Source organism: Dromaius novaehollandiae, chromosome 13, assembly GCF_036370855.1.
Source record: "Dromaius novaehollandiae isolate bDroNov1 chromosome 13, bDroNov1.hap1, whole genome shotgun sequence".
Taxonomy (NCBI): Eukaryota; Metazoa; Chordata; class Aves; order Casuariiformes; family Dromaiidae; genus Dromaius; species Dromaius novaehollandiae.
The window spans coordinates 4,867,160-4,890,211 of record NC_088110.1 but is presented as its reverse complement, the minus strand read 5'-3'; the positions used below and the strand labels follow the sequence as shown (position 1 = coordinate 4,890,211).

The window sequence follows — 23,052 nt, the reverse complement described above, 5'->3', positions numbered from 1 at the left end:
AATGATCCAATGTACCAATTAGCCCTCAGATTAGAGAGGCACTGCTTGGAAGCACTTCATTGCTGGTTAGCTTTTTAATTCGGGTGCCACGTCCTTGACTTTGTACTAGGACGATTTTCAGCTCCGTATACGTTTTGTATTTTGTTTTTCCTTAAACTAAGCTTGCGGTTATTTATTGACCACATCCCTTACCCCAGTGCACCCCACTGCACTTTTAGAAATCGCCACTATCACACAACCGTGGATGCGGCCATGTGAGTCCAGACTTCCCGCCACAGCACTTCTCCTTTCTCGGCCGGGCCCTGCGCGCTAACGCGGCGGGCCGCAGCCGCCCCTACCTGCCTCACGCGCCCGGGCCCCAGGCCCCGGCTGCCGCGGCCTCCCAAAGGCGGGGCCGAGCGCCCCGCTTACAGAGGACTTCGGCAGGGCTGGGCAGAAAGCACGGCCGCCGCCGTGGGAGGCTCGCCAGGGCGGGCGGCCCGCTGACGCCGGCGAGGCCCCGGCTGACGGCCGGCCGTCGGCGCGCCCGAGGAGAGGCCGCTCGGCGCGCGGCTGAGCGTGCCTGGGCGGGAAGGGAGGCGCGGGGGCGCTCTGCGCTCAGCTGGTGAGGGCTGCGGCGGGGCGGGCGGTTGCCGGGGCGGGGCGCGGCGCGGCGCGGCGCTTTTCTGGCCGGGGCGGGCGGCGGCGCCCAGTCCGGCGGCGGCCGCGGGAGCCCTGGCGACGGGCACGGCGAGGCGAGGCGGGCAGCGGCTCCGCGCGGCGCGTGCGGCTCGGGGCGGCGGCGGCGGCTGCAGCCGCGGGCTTACGAGCTGGGGCCATGGTGCCGCCAGCCGGCGCTAGGCTCCTGCCGCGCCCGGCGCAGAGCCCCCCGCTCCGGCGCCTGCTGCTGGTGCTGCTGGCGCTCTGCCCCTGCGGCTGCCTGCCGCGCCGCCGGCCCGCGGCGCCGCCCGTCGTGCTGGGTAAGAGCCGCGGGGGAGCGGGGCGGCGGCGGCAGCCCGCGGGCGGCTCTCGCGGCCGGTGCCGCCGCTGCCGCCGAGGGCACCCGCGGGGCTGCTGGCGAGGCGGCTCCGGGCGTCCCGGGCGCGGGGCCGCGCTGGAGGCGGGAGCTTGCCTTCGCTCGCCGCTGCCTAGGGGGAGAAGGAGGCTTTTCGCGGCTTCTGGAGACGCGCTTAGCTCGTTATCGAAACCCAGCTCCGCACGTGCCAGGTTCTTACTGCAGCTGAACGCGCAGGGAAAAAGGCCAGATGGAGTCAGATGCGAAAGACGAATGATGCAGTTTTATGCTAGTTAAACTACTAAAAATGCAGGCGTACTTCACCACACGGTGCAGCAACCGAGTGGTGAATATTGCTAGCGAACAGGTTTCACTGGTTAATGCAAAGTAACTTGTGACAAATATGCACAGCACATGCTAATTAATTAAATGTTTGTTAGATGCTCTTTGTGTCTGTTGATAAGAGAGAAGACCGTTTCAGGTGAATCAGTGCTAAGTGTCTTTGGTAACTTGTTTATACCGACACAGTAATTCTTAAGCATTCCTGATGCATTTATTAAAAGCATTTGGTGCTGTTGATATAAATCATCCTGTGAGTATTTTTGGCATGTTATGTACTATAACTGTGCAAATCATGTTGATGATAAGGGGGGAAATATAAGAAAACAGAAGAATACTAGGAAAGGAATAACCAGTACCATGCTGTTCAGTTTAAGCTCCACTTAGATGTAATAGTTCAGGTTCTGCTGTTGACCTTATTAATTAATTCTGTTTCAGGCTTCTGATAGAAAAGGGCAAACTTTAAACAAGTGTTATATCTAGGTAGACCAGTGTACAAATTCAGTTTTTAACAAGTGTCCGAACTAAATAACTGAGAGGATGTAAATTTGGGAGAAGAAACTGCCAAAGCATGTCACAAAGGGCTGGACTTGAAATGTGACCGAAATATGTTGTTTTCAGTTCTGCCTCTGAAGGTTAGAAGCAGTCTTTTATCCCATCCCTCTATTCCATAACAGTGGGTTTTAGCAATAAGTGTTGGCACTCGCTCCAGTGCAAGCTGCTTCACGACAAAGGTGCTGGTGTTTTAGTTGCTGGTCCAATATTCAACGCTAACTATGAAGGAATCAAAGCAATTGGGTTAAAGGGATCTGCACTGTAGGAATACGAAGTGGCTACTGATGGATCTATTGTAAGCACAGACATTCCCTAAGAATGATTTAAAAACTGTGGTTAACTTATGCCTTGTTTTTGTATGAGAAATTCTAGTACATGCTGTGTGGCTGAGCACATGTTCATCAGTCAGTGGTTAAAAAACACGGATCTTCTGCTATTAAAACAAATTTTCAGCAAACATATAACTTGTGTGTCTTACTGTTCTGCTTAGCTTCTGCATTTTTCATTTGCTGTTTTCTGCTTCTGCTGCCCAGTCCTGACTTGTCCAGAAAGTGAAGACTCCATCTTCATAAATTATTGTTCTGTGTTGTCTGTATGTTTGAGAAGGTAGGCTCTCTTAGAGACTGATTTGCTGTAACTTACTGTTGTAAGATACCATGTTCTTGATGTATAGAAATGACTGTGTCTGTAAAAATACCCACACCAAGAGCTTAGCTTCAATTAGACATGACATAGCAAGTGAAGGTCAAACAAATAAAGGAGGGGAGAGTAAGGAGTGACTGTCGGTCACTCACCGGTTCTGTATGAAATGTTCTCTTGATTCTAGTTAACTTCTTATGACCTTTTCTTCACCATTTTTTTGTATGTGTGACATGTTAAAATAAGCTTTTTAGGAATTACTGCATGAAGATTTTGGATGTATTTAGGAGAATCATTTGGGGAGGCATTCCAAGTACTGGCTTAACATAGAGGGTGTTTGGGAGAGGGAAGAAAAACAGGTGCTGCACTGGAATCACAAATGCAGACGGTGACTGAGAGGTGTATTATATGGGGCTATACATGGATTCCAAAACCATCTTAGGCTCGTAAGATGAGGCTATAGAGCTGCTCCTCTTGTTTTATCAGCCTGCTATCCTGGCCCTCGTTTTCGTCACGTGTTCCATTTTAAATATGTGCTTATTTTGTAGTAGCTGCGTTCTCATGGCCTGTTTGGACGTTGTAACTTCTCTTTTTACTTAGGAGTTTTAAATTTTGCATTATGCTGTGCATAGCAAGCTGGCAATCTGAGAGAATAAAGAAGGAAGGAATGTTGTCCACGTAATGATCATTTCAGAAATGTTTTATACCATCATGGTCACAAGGCCCAGTGTAACTTGTTTGCAAACTTTGCCTGTAATGACCCCACTTGCAGTTGCAACCTGTACTTACCTAAGTAATGGGAGGAAATAGAGCAGTAGTTTGCAAATGTGGGACCTTGCTTATTGATGGATAATATTGTGCTGTTCCCCAGGTACTAACAAAAATATTCCTTTAGGAATCTCACAAATCTGAGAACAGATGAGCTGCCTGAATACAACCCTGTAAGTATTGGCTATAGATAGTGAGATTCTCTTCTGTGCTGGCAGCAGATCTCAAATTTGTAGAGCCCCTCACTAGCTCCAAGTGAAATGCGGTTCTGTGATACAGCTAAGCCAATTTAAGAGTTTGTTGTTGCTCCCCTTGCTTTCCTTGTGCCAGCTTTTTGGTCACTGTGTGGAGTTTTTTGTCTGCTAAACCAGGAGAAAATTAGCCTGTTGAGGAATGAAGAATTTTGTACTTCAATTAACTTAATGAAGGAGCTGGCCCAAGGAATGGGAATAGTAGCACCATTCCATTTGAATTAGAAAAATCTTTAAACTGGTCTGTGTATCATCAAATGCTGCCTCAGTAGCAGGAGCTATTTTGTCTGAAGATCATGTTTGTACATATAAAGGGAGTAACACCAAGGCCCAAACTGGCATGGGTAATAACTTCCTTTTGCGTGAAATCAGAGTACTACAACTCAATTACAGTTTTCCCCAAGATTGAAACAAAGCATCAAAAGGTATCTAAAGGGTAGTGGAACTATAGCAGAACAAATATGAGGTAAAAGTCATAACTGTACTTTCAAAGTCCTGCCTGAAGTCTTGATATCAAAGAGCCACTACCCACTAAAATGTAAGAGTATTGTTTTGGAGTTACTCCCTCAAGTGCTTTGGGGGAAGAGGTATTACTTAAGATACTGCATTGCTTTCCCACTTACTGTTTTTTTTTTTTTTTTTTTTAAGAGCTTCCTGTTAAGCCAGAACAATATATTCATACAGGAATATATCCTTTAAGAACCCGGATAACCTACTGAGTATCTTTGCTCCACTGACAGTAGCTATAAAAAAAAAAAAATCATGCTGTGCAAGTGCTTCTGGATAGCAGCTTTATGTTCACACTCAGTTACAATGTTCTTGCACTTCTCGTATCGGTTTGGTTATATATTCAAAAGATTTGCCTCTTAATGCTCTCAGTAATAAGTTCCTTTAATTTGTGGTTGTTCTTTCTACTTTGTTTTCTCATATAGTCTCTCCATAGTCACTACATATTACCTGATGTCTTATCAATTTTGGGGGCTGATAACCTGTCCTTATAAGATCAGCAGCGGATTCACTGAACTCTTTACCTTTTCGAGCTGACTCAACACAATTACTATATCAATGTTCTGATACCTTCTGCAAACAATTTGTTAGGTACTTGGCTAAAGTTTTCTAGAAAGACACCTAAATGAAGTTTGTTAATAATTGATTTACATGCAAAAGAAGCTTGTCCGTGAATTCCTGCTGACTACTAATTGAGGTATGTGTGTTTGTATGGTCAGTTAGCTAGATGTCAGCAGTGATTTAACTGTTTATGCCTCATGTGATCTGAGGTATCTAGAAGTATCATGTGAGATCGTGTTTGCTTTCCTGTTCCTAATTTTAAACAGGGGCCTCTTCTGTGGCAGTCTGTTGCTGAGTATATAAGCTGCTTTGAGGCATCCTCCTTGGAGAATTCTGTGGTCAGAATTTCAAATGAATTCCTGGAAAACTTTGTTCATTGTGAAGGAAGGCTAATTTATAGAACAAAAAAGTTGATGCTTGTTTGAGAAATTTTACCAGGAAGAAGGTTGTGATAGTTGATGTATGTCCAAGGCATGTGCCTTTCAGGTAAATGTAGTGAAAAAGGTACCAATTGATCGTCTCTCTGCCACACGAGTAAGAGACTTGTTTTTTCAGTTATATAGGTACTATTTTCTTATTTTTCCAACTGTTATGATCTTAAAGGATCGTTCCCCCTATTCATTGCTTTTGTTGATTGTTCTTTTCTTTGTTTCCTGAGAGGTGTTAACAGAAGTCACTTTTCAGGCTGCAACTTGCTTATTGTTTTCTGCTGGGAACTGTAAGCCAGTCATTAAGGTTTTAGTAGAGTGATAGGCAGGGCTGTCAATATATTTTAAAGCTAGCTATTATAATTTTCAGATTTGGAAAAGTCTGTAATGTCTTTAGACACTCCAATAAAATTTAAAATTGTGCTTTGCATAAAGTTAAATCTTAACAAAAGCACTTCTTGGGAGGAGATCTACTGGTTTTGTCAGGCCAGCTGAAGCAGAAACCACTGAAAGATATTGGAGTATTAGGAGCAAACTGAGCTCGTTAATGTATCAGAATGAGTTCTGCTGGAATTACAGTCTCTGTGAGAATATGCTAAAGCTGATTAAATCTGACAAACACTTTTTTCTGCCTAATATGAAAGTTCCATTCTCTTTCCAAAAGTCCCAGTTCAGAAGTCAGTACATGTATTATACAACTGCAAATTAGAAAAGCTGGGGTTCTGTTTGAGCTCTTTGATTGGAGATCCAGTTTTAAAGAATGCTGATCTATTTTGCAAAAGTTGACTTGCTTGTTATTTTGTAAATTTATAAGGTCAGTCTGTAGGCTTTAAAAATCAGAACCTCTTGTAATGCTTCCAGCAAAAAGGCTTAGAAACTATGGATATTGGTAGGTGATAGGATGAAGAGAGAACTTACTTGCAAATTACTTTACCTAGAAGTATTTTCCATGTATGGTCAGAGAGCAAAGGGAAATATTTTTTTCTGTCGCTTTGAAATTCCATTACAGAAGATTCAGAAAGCTATTGTTCTTCTTCCAGTGGAATTAATCTTCAGTGTGGTCTGCTGACTTTTTTCTTTTCCAACCTGTTACTTATCAAAAAGCCACTAAATAGTTCTCTAGCCAAAATGTAAATCATTAACGCTGTTAAATTATGTTGGGTGAGGATTGATGATTTTGCATGTTGTTTTCCATAATCTGAAAAATCAAAATTTACACTTCTCATTTTGTTTTCTATAGCTTCATCATGAACCCTTTTCAGTTTGCAAAATATACTTCTGAAAATAAAACATGGGCTGTGAAGTTTCAGTGACTAACAGCTTCACTGTCAATATAAAAATGTTTTATATGGCTCTGTAAATCTGAAGAACATCTTTGTGTTAATTCTCACTTTATAAACGAACAGGGATAACACCTGCACATGAGACTTTATTTTTAAACAGCAATGTCATATCTTGGTACAGGCAGAAGTTGTCCCTTAGCTTTTGCTTAGAATTATATGAAATTATCACTTCCCTATCTTTTGTTCAGTTAACCAATTTGTTCTTTGTCACTCCTTGAATAAAAATTAGTGTGTCTTTGCTTTAAATTTGATGCAGGAGCATAGCCTTTTTCCTCAAAAAAAATTGAGGTTTAAATGTTTTAACTAAATTAAACTTGTAGTTCATCTAAGATCACTCTAGTAATTCCAACTGAAACTATACAATTTACTGATTTCAGTACTGTTGTTGATAAATGTAACTTATTATTCTTCTGAGTCACTCAGCTACTTTGTTTTGCACTGGAATGGAAGACCAAATCAACCTGTTTTGTCCTTGGCAGGTCTGCTGCCGAAACTGGCCAGCCGTGAATGATTGATATAAATAGAATTACATTCCATTCTTTTTATAATTGAGAGCTCCGATACAGCAGCCAGAACAGACATGAGGCTGTTGAACAAGCTGTTGCCTTATAGTTCTATAAGCAGTAACTAAACAGCATTTTGTGAGGTTCCAAGACTGAACTGCAGTAAACTTTTTCCAGTGCATGATGCAATACTATAATCTCTCTTACTATGCTTTCCAGTACGTCAGAGTCCTTGAAATATGACCTAAAATAAACTGTGGTGAGCTACTGGGTCTTTAAATGTTTCACTTAGGCTTTTAGTGTTTTTTATTTCTGTAATCTAATGAAAGTAGGGGTAGTAAATAAAGAAATCCTGAGGTAGTATCTTCTGCGGTGGGGCAGCTGGAATAGTGGAAGGGTGCAAGAGACTAATTGTCCCAGCCTATATTTAGTCTGAAGTTGTGTCCTTTTCCAGTTCTGCAGTAAATGTTTTCCTGAAAACCTATCTGGCTTTCTAGTGAAATTAGCTGTTCCAGTAAAAGATAGTATCCCTTTCTTCAAGCCATTGCTAGGTATTGTAAAGCAGACTTACTTACTGTTCTCTCTTGCCTTCTCCAGACCTCCTTCCTCATCCTACTTTTCTCAACTTGCAAAATAAACTTATGGAGCTCTTTTCTCAGCAGTCCCTCAGGTGTTTTTCTCAGTGATGTATTCTTGAGACTTTTGCGGTGAGGAGACTATTCTGGAGAAAGAACAGTATATACATGCTTGTGTCAGAAACAGCCTAAATTCTCTGTACAGTGGAAGCTGACTGAGATTAAATGAAAAATTTTAATGAAAATAAAATGAAAAATTATATATTGATGTGTAAATCACTATCTGAGCACTGTAGAAGAAAACAGAATGAGAGTTGCATGAGTGGGATATGGTTTTGCTGTAGGGCAGTATCTCAGCTATGTCAGAGAGCTTGTCTAAGAATGCTCAACTGGCAGATGAGCAGAATAACGGGGCCCATAATTCAATAAGAAAAGAGCCATCACCATTCGTTTCTTTATATCAAAGTTTCAGAATGTTCAAAACAAACAAAAAAAACCTGCAGACAGGAAACTATTTGCAGGGTGAAAGATGGTATGTGCTCTTAGGACTGGAGTTTTGGCTCGGTGGCCCGGTAGCTGTGCATCCATTTCCATTTGTAACTAACCTTGTTCTGTTTGTGAGCGTTGTGTTCTGAGGCAGACCCAAAGTCTTTGTTCAGGCTGTACTGTAGAGCTATGCATGACTTCAGTTTGCTTTTTCACTTTTTAGTTGGAGTACAGAGCTTGCTTTACTTGACAGTATGTGGTTACCTCTTTGAACGTAGCAGAAATAATTTTTTTTGAAATATTCTCCAGAATTGGGAGCAAGTGTGTGTGTATGTATATGTACACATATATACACATACATATATACACACATGCACACTAGCTGCTTCACTTTTGCTGGAGCTAGCATTTAAAAGCAAAACAGAAAAATTTTAGCTTCAGATATGATCTGAAGTAAACTTGGCAACGTACTGTGCTTTCAGTGAGAAGTATTCTCGGTCGCTCAGCAAACTGAGCGTAGGCCTGTAGTTAAATGCTTCAAGATCAAACTTTTGACATGTAAATAGGGCACAGTTGTACATGCACAAAAAGTGGGAAAAGCTGAGGAGATGGAAAAAATAAAGCTGAAAGGTGTCCAACTCATAATATTTTCCTAATATGGAGAGACTTTTCAGTTACAGAAGTACATTTGTCTTGCTTGTTTGTGGGAGAAAATATTAAACATCATAAAAATTAGGAAGCTCCTCTGTAAACTTGCTGCTGAAAATAAGAGCCTTTCTGAGGCTTAGTTCTGCTTGGGAAGTTTACCTCCTCTCTAGCCTGTTTTTTAAAATAAATAAGTGAAAATAAAATTCCACTGAAGGAATACTGGCAACAAGCACATACCTTAATAATAGCGCACTTCAGAGAAGGTGCAAATACAAGACCCTTCCCTCCATGTATTACTGAGGTAACTGGGGGCGGGGGGGACAGTGCCAAGACCAAAACTGTTGTTACCTACCAACCTGAATGCAAAAGATACCAACCTATATTTGCATTATTATGCCATCCAACTAAATTTTGTGTAATAAAAGTGTAGCAGTAAGAGATGAAGTGAAAATGAAAAACTTGGTAGTTTGCAGGTACTGTTTAAAAAGAACAGAAACACTTACCTATTCAGTTGTAGTTGTCTGAAGAAAAAATCCTCTTTCAGAAAGATTGTTTATACTTTAGAAGACAGATAGCTTTGATAAGGTATGAGACAATCTGTTGTTGATAGTCGTGACCTAATGTGACCTGTTCCTATGCAGTCTGCTCTTTGAAGTTACTGAACTGTTGCTCTTGAATTATTTACATGGTGGTTCCCCAGCTAATCACTTTTGAAAATCCATCAAGATAAAAGGGCTACAGTATTACAGAATATTAAAGCTTGTATATTAACCTATAATTAAAAATCTGTAATGAATTTCAAATTAGTCTATATCTACTTCTTATATCTTTCAGTTCCGGGGGACTTAGGTAATCAATTGGAAGCAAAATTAGATAAGCCATCAGTAGTGCACTATCTCTGCTCTAAGAAGACGGACAGTTATTTTACACTGTGGCTCAATTTAGAATTGCTTCTGCCTGTCATCATTGATTGCTGGATTGATAATATCAGGTAAGACCAGAACTGTTGCACTTCGGAATTTTTTTTGTCTCCTTTTCTTAGGAGAAGAACATGCTTTGTTCAGAATGACAACCTTAAACTTTCTTTTCCAATTTAAGAATAGTGAGAGAAATCACTTAGCACTCTGATAGGTAGAGGCAATTTTTTTTTTTTTAAAAAAAATCACAGTTTAGCAGCTAATTCTTTTTTTTTTTTTTAATTCTCCCTCCATAATAAAATGAAAACTACTATAACTTTTCTATAGTATGTAAAGAAAGTTTAGCAGCGCCTCCTCACAAATGCCTTTTTGCCTCTGTAGGTTAGGCAGAATCCTTTTTTTATGGCTGTTTGGATGATGACACTGAACACTCAAGGAGAGCAAAATCTGAAAAATTTAAAGGCTCCTAAGAGTCAGGTCACCTATTCTAGGTACCTAATGTTTTGAATACTTGGAGCATCTTTGTGTTCACAGTGCATGAATGTGTTCAAGACTGTGGGAACATACTGACAGATATCAGCACCTTAAATTGCAATTGGAAATTCAGTAGACAAGGAATGACTGTAATCACCTGAATGGAGGTCTTGGGTAGCTTGCATTGCAGTGCTAAATATAATTTAAAGGATGTCTTTATTGAATAAAGATCTATGTAGTATAAATTCACCTAAATGCTGAAATCTTCCCCCCCCACCCCGTGTTTTGAAATCCACGTGCAGTAAGCTTTTTGAACAAATCACCACTCTTCCAGAAGGGGAGAATAGGACATAAGTGAATTTCACCGCTGTTGCTCATTTCCATTTTGAACTTTGGGTGGCTTCAAAGTAATTTTTGATCCTAGTTTTCTCTAAGTAATGCTACATCTCCTGAAAAGCTCTGCCTGTAACTTTGTGAGAACTACAAACATATAGACCCCAGTATATTTTGTAATGTAAATAGAATACCACAGGGATATGTCACTGGGTTTTTTACCTGAAAGCTTTTAGATTTACTGACCTACCCACACTAGACAATCTTTCTGTCAATGATAACATTTTATAACTGGTTTTCCTCACAGCATTATACGTATACAGTAAATATATTCCATATAGTTGATTAGTAGCAGCTTAGTGCTTTTTGCTGAAAGATTAAACAGAAATCTTCTACCAAGTAAAGCAACCAAAGAAAAAACATAAGCAGTAATTGCAGCTCTTAAATTTTTGTGTCTCACAGGAAAATAGATGTAGAGTCTTAAATTTGATGCTAGAGATTCTGCAGATTGTGTTTTTGTTGTGGTGGTGGAGTTTTTTGTTTTTGTATCTTGTGGTGGTGCCTCTGCTTTATTTAAGTCCTGCTGTTTGCCTCACAGGTTAGGGAGATTTTTGGTGCATGAAGTGTGAACATCAGCTCAGATTGTGAGACTCGGGCTGGGGTCAAAGCTTGCACTCCAGAAACTGCAGTTGTATTGATATGGTATTAACAAAAAAAAAAAAAAAAAAAAAAAAAAAAAAACCAACTCCAGGTTCTTTATATCGCAAATAGTTTTTAAAAATATGTACAGAACACTTCATGCTGGTATGGGGTCTCTTTAGGTACCTATTGTTAATAGTTAAAAAATATCAAGCACTCCATTATGCTGGTATAGGTGTTCTAGCTAAATAAAATTTCATTTGTGTTCAGGGGAATTTTGCTGATATCTGATTTTACAGTTATTTTATCTGCTACTGCCACACCTTCATTCTTATGTTCTTGACAATTTTCTCAATTTTATGCTTGACTTTGAATGCAGTGATAGAGAACTATACCAAGTAGTTTATATCTTTCTAAAGCTGAAGTCCAGCCACTGTTCTGTATGCTCAGTTTTACAGAGAAGATAAGTCTTAGATTCTGTGTGGACAGAATAAAACTAAAATACTTGTTTGCACTGTACAACCACTTAGCTGCTAGAGTACTCTTGTCGTGGCTGCCTCAGTTTTCCTCCCCGCACCAGGTGATAGCTCTTAGGTTCTTGTTAGTGCACTCAGAGAATGTAAGACCCATTTTAGCTGAGAGCTGTCATGTGGTAATATGGCATGTTTCATATTTTTGTGTCCCTGCCAGGCTGGTATATAATCGAACGAGTAAGATTACAGAACCACCAGATGGAGTGGATATCAGAGTCCCAGGCTTTGGGCAGACGTTTTCCTTGGAGTTCCTTGACCCAAGCAAAAGGAGTGTTGGTATGTACATGCTGTGCTTGAAGTGCTTCGTCACTTTAGGATTTTCTGGTGTGTCTTTCTACAACAAGCTACTGAAGTCAGATTTCAAATTACAGTTCTGTTTAGAAGTAGAACAGCAGTATTTCTTTTGAAGTAGGATAGCACGTGGCTCACTTAGCATATAACACAAACACTTAAAAGCCATTGTTTCGCCTGTCATTTGGCCTGAGAGACTGACACAGGGAAAACCTCGTGCTATTTAGTCTTGTGCCACATTACAGTTTTCTGGATGAAACTTGAGTAGGCATCTTGAGGACCCTTTTGAAAAATGAAATGGGGAGAATGGAAAATTCTGTGACTGAAGATGCATTATGTTTTGGAAAAAACAAAAACTAATCAAACATTTTGTTTCAGCTTTGTCTTGAGTAAGGGGTTCTTTGGCTTCTGGAATGAGTTAAAGGGCTTGGGAGATACAGTGACACATTCTGTAATTGCCTTTCTCTTGTCAGTAACTATATGATTACACTTGTGCTCTAAAAGATTTCTGCATTAATTGGTGTTTGATTGCAGGGTGGGCTTTTTGGGTGGAGGGTGTTTTGTCTTTTTGGTAGAACTCTTCTTTCAGAAAGTGATGACCCTGGCGACCTTTTGTGAGGAGGTGTTAGCTGTGGCTGAAGACTCAAGCGATTTAACTGTCAGTAGTGCACTGAGCTTCACTGTAGGATGGTCCCTCTTTCACTGCATGTTTTTCTTTTTTCTTTTTCTAGGGAGCAATCTCCAAAAGGGCAGTAATGCACTTCATGATCTTATAACTAGCTAACCCTTATAACTAGAACAGAGCATATTTAAATTTTGTCTCCCTTTCCTTCAGTGACTATTTGCTAGGTATTCAAGACTAACAAACTGAGTGAGGTACTATTCAAAACTTAAATATGACTGTGATATTCAGTAGGATGTTCTGATTCTTCATCTTCCCAAAATACCACTAAATGCATTTAATAGTGGTAATGCTTGAATCCTATATTTCAAACCTTGTAATGTATAGCATCTTAACACAAATGCTTGCAATCAGCCTGCAAATGTTTCCCTTTGCCATTAGAGCATTATGGTCAGTCACTTCAGTTTCAGTCCACTAACTGATGGATATAAAAATAGTTTAGCAGTAGTTTCCAGAACTTTGCCCTAGGGTACATTGCAAACATTTTTTTTCAAGAACAAATGCTGGCGAAGTCCAGGTTATTACCCTTTATGAATGTGTTGTGTCCTACCTCAAGTTAACTGGCAATCGACAAAAGCCAGAATTCTAATGTAGTAATTTCTTTGTTTTGTTTTTTTTTTGTTTGTTTGTTTTTAGTTCAAGGGTCAGACATAGTTTTGGTAAGGCAAATGTATCCCTTCTGTGTATGCCACATTTTGTTGTGGCTTGATAAATTAGCCAAGCTGGAACAAGTTTTAATAACAGCAATCTTTTGCTTTTTGAGAAAAGCGAGCGTAATTTGTTTTGCTTAATATGCAGCTTTCCAGAATGTCAGAGGTTCTTAGATTACCTTTAATGCCTGTATATATGGAATCAGAGGTAATGCATCCCGAACTTAATTTGTTTTGCCATCATTAGCCTGTCTGGTGGCTGCTTCTAATGCTAATCTTTTCACTTTTTCTGTGTCTCTCCCATCTGATATCTCCAGGCAGTTACTTTTATATGCTGGTGCAAAGTTTAGTAGACTGGGGCTACAAGCGGGATGAAGATGTAAGAGGCGCACCTTATGACTGGCGAAAGGCACCAAGTAAATAATGTTTTTTTAACTTGAATGAAATTTTCCTGACTTTCCCAGCTGGCAAATAATGCCTTGGGTCTCTTCCCCCTACCCACCTGTACAATTATACTTAAAATCTTAATCTTGACTAGCTCATGGGGCCTGGATACCCTTGGGCCCAGGGGGAAAGCTCTCTCTCCCCTTTTCCGTCTCTCTCGCTCTCTCTCTCCCCTTTTCCGTCTCTCTCGCTCTCTCTCTCTCCCCTTTTCCGTCTCTCTCGCTCTCTCTCTCTCCCCTTTTCCGTCTCTCTCGCTCTCTCTCTCTCCCCTTTTCCGTCTCTCTCGCTCTCTCTCTCCTTTTCCCTTGCTATTTAAGACTTGCTTTAAAACAAAGAAGCAAAACCCCAAACTTATGAAAATACAAACCATAAATTAATACTGGAATTTCTGAACTCTGCACTTGGAATTCCACAACCAGAGCTTTGCTAAGAGCATGACTGTTTTGTGGGGTCACACCAAGTCTAACAGAATTGCTTTCACTACATCCTGAAGAATAAGTTCTATTTTAAAGTGAGGAATGAGAGAAGATGTCCAGATTTTTCTAAGCCTCTGTTTACATGAATATTAGAACTTTGTACTCTGTATGCTTGTGATATAGCATACGTGTGTTGCTAATGCTGATGTTCTTAGCCTGTAACTCTTAAAGATGTAAAACTGAAGCATATAAACTTGGTGTCCAAGATACTCCTTGAATAAAACCAGTAATGCTGACTTTTGCTCTTTATGTGACTGTTTTAAAATTATACTCCAATTGCCATTTAAGGTTGATATGTTATTACAGAGGCTTTTGTGCGAGAAAAGTTAGCGTGCATGGGATGTTTCTCAGAAAATTTGATCTTAAAATTCAAATTTAAGATGTGAAGAATTGGAGTAATGTTTGTACCTATACTTAAATAAGTTTGACAGGAATAGGAAAAAAATGAGTTTTAAGGCATCATGCTTTTTTAGGCATATTGCCTGATGTAAGCCTGTTTGTTTTGCTTTTGAGTATTTCAAAAAATAAGCTTTTAAATAATTGCCTTGGAGGACAGCCTTCACAAATAATGATTTTGACAAGGCTTTGAAATCTGTGTGTTTACTTTAGATGAGAATGGACACTATTTCGCGGCCCTTCGCAAGATGATAGAGCTAATGTATGAACAGTATGGAAGTCCTGTTGTCTTAATTGCCCACAGTATGGGTAATATGTACACCCTCTACTTTCTCAATCATCAGACTCAGGACTGGAAGGACAAGTACATAAAGGACTACGTGTCATTAGGTGCTCCTTGGGGAGGAGTTGCTAAAACTCTCCGTGTGTTGGCTTCAGGTAGGTAATTTAAGGATTTGCATTTTGTTTTGTTAGGAGTAGATGAGACTAACTAGACTGTTAACTGTAAGACTGGAGGATTAGAGTTTGAGGTATCAAGAAGTTAAAAATATTTTTTTTCATAAATGATAGCAACTTGACGTTTCAAGGCCTATGGCCAGACTGTCATTCTTTCTGTTCATGGGAGCGGACTACATTTTTACATCCCTTAACCAGGAGCCGTTTCCCCTCTTTTGACCTCTCCCTCCCAGCCTCTTTTCAGCAGCATGTTGTGTCACCTGCTTTTTGGCCTAGTGCCTTCTATTTCTGTCACTTCTGCCTTCAGCCTGATTGCTCTCAGTTCAGTATTGCCAAGCTGACAAGGACTCCAGCACACTCACTAGTTTCCTTTGATTAAATATCACATGGCTGCTTGAGGTTAACATTAAGGGAAACTTGTAGGCAGGGTGGTTAAGTGCTGCCAGAGTTGTAATTCCGCAGACAAGGAAGGTGAATCTTTGAGATCTTGGGTGTAGTATACTGGATGTGCCCAAGACTAACAAAATTTAAATAAAGAAGCATAATGTATTTCACTGAGTAATTGCTAACTGATAGAAGAAGTTCACTTACAGCATTAGATAGTATCATGATTATTCCATGGCAATGTAGTGAGCTATTTTGTGCTTTGCTGTTTAATTCATAATGTTTTTGGCTTGTTTTTAAGTTTACTTCTAATTTGCTAGCTTTGGATATCATTATTTTCTTCCCAAGCAAAGCTGACATCAAAATAATTGGACTTCATCAAAATGTAGAGCACATACCAAGTGCCAGCCATGCGTGGACAGATCAAAAGAACTCTTTGCTTAACAAAGGCATTTGAATCTGAATAGGAATGCACAACTCAGAGTTACTGATTAAAAAACTTAAATTGGATATTTGTATTGAGTTTTAGATTGTTTATTCTATTGCAAAGGCACTGTAAAAACTGATTCCCCTTTTCCCACAGGCTTCATCTGACAAGTTTACATGCTACAGAAATGGCGGGAAGTGAGCAATTTTAAAATTGCCTTCATAAAATTCCACATAACTACACAAAATTCCACAGTCTCAAATTTCTGTTGGATTAAATTTTCCTACTTCATATCTTGTTTATCCTTAATAATGCATCTCATCCAAAGTGGCTAGTTATACAAGTGCATAATGAAGCATAGCTAAATTTCTACTAGAATGTAGTCATCTCTTAACCTGTATGACTAGTGTATTAAACACCATGTTTTAGAGCAGAGAGTTAATACCGCAGGAACCTTAAATGGACAGAACATAATATCCGAAGCCACGTTTTTAGGTTAGTACTGTGTCTTAAAAGTATTTGTGATAAGTCACCACCACCAGGCATTAACACTTGGATGGCGTTAGTCTGTCAAAGAAATTATAAAAGTAAAATTAGCAGGGTGTTAGTACACAGAAGAACTGTTGCTTCGGAGAAAAATGCTGCATTGCTGTAGGAAAAGCAATCTGTGAATGCATTCTTTCTGCTCCCATTCCTATTTAAAATATGTTAATGGCTAGGAACTCTATGTTAAATCCACAGTTGCTTTATCAAAGGGGCAAATAACGCACCAAAGAACAGGCAGAATTCTTCTCCCCCACCCCTTTTTAGAAAGTTTCCTTTTTTTAAATCGTCTTCACAAGGCGATACTTGCAACATTTCCACATAGTCCTCTTAAAAAGGCATTAAAGACTGTGCTTTAGGATATTGCTGAACCAGCAGTGCCACCTTATGGAACTTTCAAAATGCACAGTTCAGTGCTATTTCAAGAATACAGATTTCAGTCTCATTATTCCCCTTTTTATAGTGTGGTTGACCTAGATAACTACATGCTGTAACTGCCTGGACTTAATATAGGAAAACTTGATTCAAGGTTCAGCTGGCAAAAGAACTGAGGAGTGATATTAGTGCTAGCCATTGTGATGATGGAAAATAGGTCTTATTGGACCTATGAGTCACTGTGAAAATGAAATCAGATCTGTCTCCGAGCTCTTATCTGCTCATCAGAAAAAGAAGAAATTCCTTCCTAGTAATCAGTATCTGTCATGTATTAAGCAGCTTTTAATTTTGTGGAGAAAAAAGAACAAAGGTTACAATTTGAGGAAAGATACGTACAGATTGTAACTTAGTCATGTTGAGCTGCCAAGAAATAAGCTGTCTCATTTTTTGATGTGTACAAACATCTGAGGTTTTTGAAAAGTGTCTTGGTCAAACACTAGTTCTGTGCTAAGTCTAAACTGGGGAAAGCATAACAATTTTGTGGTTTACTGGGGATCAGATAAGACAATTGAAGGCTTTTTTTGGTCTCAAACTCTAGATCTATATTATATTAAGAAAATACAATGTCTTGGAAAAGGTTGGCCAGCTGAAGGTAACTCTTCCCAAGTAAAGTAGTTATCAACTGGTATTGAAGAATTGTTGATTCTAGCAGAGCTGTCCATTTCCAACCACAGCTGCTGGAAAATATTAGTGATGTATGTTCAGAAAACCCGTGTTCTGAGTATTTTAGTACTAAGTTAAATGCCAAGTGGATGGGAAGATACTGTAATCAGTGGTTTTTCATATTCTCCCATCTCTTCTTTTATTTAAGTGCTATACATGGAGATTGAATTGAACGTTGAGTGCAGCACTTTTAGTTGATAACATAAGCAGAGACAGTAATACTTGCTTTGTTTATGCTTCCTTTTGTGACAAGTTATCCTTTAAGATAATTACAAAACAACCTGCCATTTCTTTTCAATAGTAAGTACCTTCTGGTAGGTTTTCATACAAAGGGAGAGCATAAACTGATAAAATGCTGTCTGTGCTCGGCTACTACAGCAAATATTTTGTGCTTTGAAGAGGATCATATTGGAAAGGCAGCAGTGTTCTTGGTTTGTCATTCACTTATTTGTATTTTATAATTTGTATATTATCATAAGTTTGTTTGCAGAAGTTAAATATCAAGACAGAATCAAATGAGAAAACGGTCTTCCCAAATTGTCACTGCAAGCAAAGGGAATGAGCAGTTTTTCTTTTATTCATCTTATCACTGTGAATGGCATTCATTGCTGCTGAGTGTACGACAAATGCATTGCTTTGTCTCTAATGAAATTCTGACTTATCTTTTTAAGGTGACAACAACAGAATACCTGTCATCAGTTCAGTCAAGATTCGAGACCAACAGAGATCAGCTGTTTCCACAAATTGGATGCTCCCTTACAACTACACATGGCCTTCAGATAAGGTCTTTGTAAGCACACCTACAACCAACTACACTCTGCGGGATTATCAAAAATTCTACAGGGACATCGACTTTGAGGATGGCTGGCTCATGAGGCAAGACACTGAACCCTTGGTATACCAGATGACACCACCTGGTGTGCGCATTCACTGTCTTTTTGGTACTGGCGTAGAAACACCCGATTCCTTCCATTATGAAAGCTTTCCTGATAAAGAGCCCAAGATCCTTTACAGTGACGGGGATGGTACAGTAAACTTACAGAGTGCCTTGCAATGTCAAAAATGGGTGGACATGCAAAAACAGGAAGTGGTGATATTTGAGCTTTCAGGAAATGAGCATATTCAAATGCTATCTAATGATACTACTATCTCCTATGTGAAAAAGCTGCTTTTTGATTTGTGACACCCTGCGTTGACAGTTATCTTCCTCACCTATGATGCCTTTCCTTAAATTAGGGAAAATGCCTTTTGATCCCTTGATATTTAGGTAGCTGAATTATTTATTTGTTTTTGTGTTTTTTCTTCTGTGTTCAAGAAGTTGTTTGGTGTCCTAAACGATAATTTGTCTCTGATTTGTGTTCATGATGCATTGTGGTATTTTCACATTGTGAAAATTTGGTCAAATATGTATTTTGGTACCTCTGGTGTTGTATCCAGTATTCATACACAGACTTTCATTTGGAGACTGCAGCCCCTTGCACATACTATGTGATTTTCTTTTGTGTGGGCTTTGAAGGGTTTGGAGGGGGAGGGCTGGGAAGGATTGCAATTTCAGTTGCCCCTGAATCAAGGGAAAGATATTAAGAATTTGGAAAGCAGAGTAAACTTAGCTTAGTTTGTAAGAGTGCAGATCTACTAAGTATCTTAGGCAAGAGGTTTGTTACTGCATTACTTTTTGTCACATCCAGTCTTCCTGTTGCTAAATCTTTTGGGAAAGGGGAAAGATGTGTGAATTACTTGAAGCTTATTAGGTATCTTTTTCTAAAAAAACAAAAACAAAAAAAAATTAGAGAAAGTTGTTTGCTCTTCAAATTCTAGAGCCTGATGACTTAAAATTTATAGTCTGAAGACTGCTCACCTTGTGCTTTACTTATCAATGGGGAAAAGAAGCTGAGCAGTGGATGGTGCTTGTAACAATCAAAGCTGTGTGGAGTGGCATATCAGTCAGAACTAATAGAATCAAATACTGGCAGACAATACATACAGTGCAGAATTTTTTCATTTCTGGGTGGAAAATGTCTCCTGTAGTGAAAATGATAATGGATAGCAGGCATTCATTGAAAGCAAATTTCCTGAAAGGGGGGCTAGGGGGAACCAATGTAATACAGTATGAAGCATAAACTTGTTCTTGGCCAAATTCTCTGATCCAGTTTCTGACCAAGCAGTGGTTGGATCAACATTGCTGAAAAGAACCTTAAAATTTTAAGACTAAAATACACTCCCCATGGATTACAAACTTTGTTATTACTGTCTCAAGAAGTTGGGGATATACAGTTCCTTAAATGTTTAGATAGTTGTATAGCATACAGCTCTGTTTAATTGCTACAATATTGTTTTACTCAGTGTTAAAAAGCATTACAGATTTGAACTCCAGAGAAATGGTAGCTTAAATGAGCTTGGTATTTACAACCTTGATTACAGAAATCCTCTTGGAGAAATAATTTCACTGAAAGATTCCCTTTTGCTTACATTAAAATCAGTTGCCCAGTTAGACTACACTTAGTTTTCTGAAAAAGCCACTACAGCTGCTTTCCAAATGCTGGATCCTCCTGCAAAAATTTTATTTTAACGCTTTCAGAAACTCATCAGAAATATTGATGTTACATTACTGAGGAAATTGAAGCTGTCTAAGGGATAAATTTTAACTTTATTTTTGTAGCACACACAAAATGTTTGCTGCCATTAAATGTAAAAATGTTGCAATGACAATAGGCTCGAATTCTTGTTACTGTAGAATGCAAACATTTTGGCACAGGGTAGGTCTAAGGCTTCAAGTTTTAATTCAGAAACGATTTGTAAATTCAGAACAACTGAAACTAGGGTTGTGGATAAGCTAAAAGTATTCTGAGGTTTTAACTTTCTTTTTATGTAGCTTCATTATCCTTGTATATTCCCTATTACTTTTGGTGAATGTTTATCTTGTAATCAGTTGTCCAGGAACCTGCAGTTCCACAGCTATATTGCCCAGACTTCTTCAGACGTAGTACTGAGTTGTCCCAAGCTACTTGTAAATGGTAACTGCTGAAATGAAATAACACACACAAAACAGTTTTTTAGCTGACTGTTCTATTTGGTGCAGGGCTGTTGGTTGGATAAACTTCAGACTTGTGTTCCAAAGCTGCTCAAGGATAAAGCTCTTCCTGTGGTCTGACTCTGAATAAATTGCTACATTACTGGTTTACAGTAGAAAGAAATTACAGAAAATACAGCTTTTCAGTCTCTATTTCTTGCTTAAGTAGAATGCCTGTTAATAAACACTTGGATGAGTGGAGCTGGAGGCTGTATCACAGGTCACTAATGTGGGCATCGAGGGCTGAAAAAAGAACATGGGCTAACAGTTCTTAACCTGAGCTGGAGAATGTTTTGAAGCTTCATTTAGATCCTTACATGTTCAGTTGGTGCATTCTTTCAGTCTCATATCAAGCTCACTGTAAAGTGAATGCAGCAAGTAATCTGTATCATTCTAGTCACTGAAGTGGAACTACTTTGCTCAGCCTTTGAGAAGGCCCTATTCACTAAGGTTTGTTTCTCTACGTTTGAAAGCAAGAATATTTAGCATTACTGTTACAGGCCTGCTAGAGCCACGCGTGCTTGAACATCCTAGGGTCTTGTGGAGGGAGAGAGGGAGAAGTCTCAAGAAATGCATCTTTCTAGAAAGAGAAGAATGTGGCACTTAGTAGGAGTAACTCAGGTGCTTTGCCACACTTCACAGCTGAAATGTTTAAATTTACTGACATGTCTTCATTATACCTGAAATATATGGAGCATGTCTTTCTCTTTCCTGAACTTTTACATAGTTTTGTTTTTCCAGGATGTTTTCAGAAACCAAAAATAGTCTTGAGGACCAAATGTGTTTATTTTTGACAAAATGTAAAGAGAATGCTGAAGGGGCTTCAGCTGTTGCTGTAATACTGCTGAAGAGGTTCAGAGTCACTATGTGATTCTGTTAAAAGCAGAAGGCTTCAAAAATTAGCAATAATTGCAAAGGACTTGCAGACCAAAGGAAGGAATGTTTAGTATTAAGGTAGTTCTTGGAGCACAGTGTGTTCAAGGCCCTCTTAAATTCAGGGAATGTTTGGCTATGACTTTGCTGCTCTACACTTTAACAGTATTTTGTACAGAACATAATCCGAGACCTAGCATTTTATATGCCACTTTTGTGTATGAATGAGTTCAACAGATTTTGCATATTTTATTGTCTTTGATAACATAATAAAGTTGATCTAATACTGTCTCCTGTTGTGAATAACCTGTGCTGTCTCACCTCTCAGACAGATGAAATGTCAACTTGTTGCTTGTTTTTTTTTTTAATCTCAAGCCTTCCTGAGGTGACTCATTTTCTCACAGTAATTGTTCTTTAGTTCATCTTCCAAATACACCTGCTTTCTTCAAATTTTTTTTTTAATTTTTCCTTTTAGTACAGCTGGAGCTTCATGCCAATTGTTCTTGGCTTTATGGAGATGTGGGAATATTCGATTCCTTGTGTTTGCTTCTTTCCCGCTCAGCTCCTGTGCAAAAAAAATATGCAGTTTTCGGGATGCCCCATGTTTCTGTTCAGGCAATTGTTTTGAAATTAGTCCCTCAAACTGAAATATCCTAGATGCTTGTCATTGCCTTTATGCTGTTTGTTTCCACAAACCCATGCAAGTTGATCATACAGTTTCATGGTCTAATGAAACCATGGAAGCGAAGGCTTGAAGGCTTAGGGAAGGGGAAGCTGATAATGGGGTCTGGCTAGAGGATTCCAAGCCAGGTGAAAGATGGGGACCTGTGTTACATTAGAATACTGATGTCTAGCAACAGCAGAGGTGGTTGGTGTTGGGCAGCTTTTAGACTACAAAGTTACTGTTACATGCTGCCTGATGCTATTTTGCTATGCTGCTATCTTAAATGCGTTCTTTAATGATGGGATTATAGTCTTGAGCAGATGCGTTGTTGAATTTTATTTTGCTTGATAAATTACAGATTTCCTCCAAGTTCTGCTGTAATAGTTTCCTTTGGTTTAAGACTGATTTACTTTGTAGTCATTCAGATGCACAAATGAGAGTTAAATATTTAGTTCCAAGATAATATTCTTTGGGTAAAACCAAAATGCAATATGAGCCCAAGAAATGGAAGAAATTCACATGAAATGTTTTGCTCTAAATATTGGTGTTAAATTTGTTTGCCTTTATGGTTTGTCTGTATGTGTGGCGTGTGTGGAAGTTGCTTGCTAGCTTTTTGTTCTAAACTGTGCACTGTCTGAGCTTCTGCATAGACTCTCTCAATACTGAACTCTCTTTCTTACCTCGTGTAACAGGTGATCACTGATTTTGCATGAAATAGTTTAGCAAGGTATTCTCAGTTCAAACTTTGGGAGTTGGTTCTCAAATAGCTGAAGTTTAAGCTGTCCCCTCCAAGTAGATCAGGAAGCAAATTGTGATGTCAAGCTGACAGATAAGTATAGCAAGCTAAAATAAGATGAACAGCAGTAACACTAAATGTGAGATGTCCTTAGGGAAATTTGAGAAAAGAGAATACCCACAGGCTACATTTAGCAGTTTTCACTGGAGTCATAATCCTGTCTGCTGGTAACTTGCTGCATGGTCTTGAGCAGAACTTGACCGTCAGTTTTCCTTTTTCCTACCTTCTGTTCATTTCAGGGCTACATTAAATTTAATCAATGTTTCTACAATGCTTTTCAAGTAGTATATCTGTCTAAACATTCAAAAA

General features: G+C 39.3%; 1 protein-coding gene and 1 long non-coding RNA gene across 2 annotated transcripts; both read left to right on the top strand.

Moving 5' to 3' along the window:
• Positions 1-614: 614 nt before the first annotated feature.
• Positions 615-21,574, top strand: PLA2G15 (phospholipase A2 group XV). Its single transcript, XM_064519490.1, has 6 exons — positions 615-959; positions 9,432-9,588; positions 11,651-11,769; positions 13,434-13,532; positions 14,646-14,870; positions 18,012-21,574. The coding sequence occupies exons 1-6, from the start codon at positions 818-820 to the stop codon at positions 18,521-18,523; spliced, it is 1,254 nt and encodes a 417-aa protein (XP_064375560.1). The 5' UTR covers positions 615-817; the 3' UTR covers positions 18,524-21,574.
• LOC135329753 (uncharacterized) lies at positions 979-9,425 on the top strand. Its single transcript, XR_010391367.1, has 3 exons — positions 979-2,494; positions 3,423-3,468; positions 4,195-9,425. It is a non-coding gene; the product is annotated as an uncharacterized LOC135329753 (long non-coding RNA).
• Positions 21,575-23,052: the final 1,478 nt, after the last annotated feature.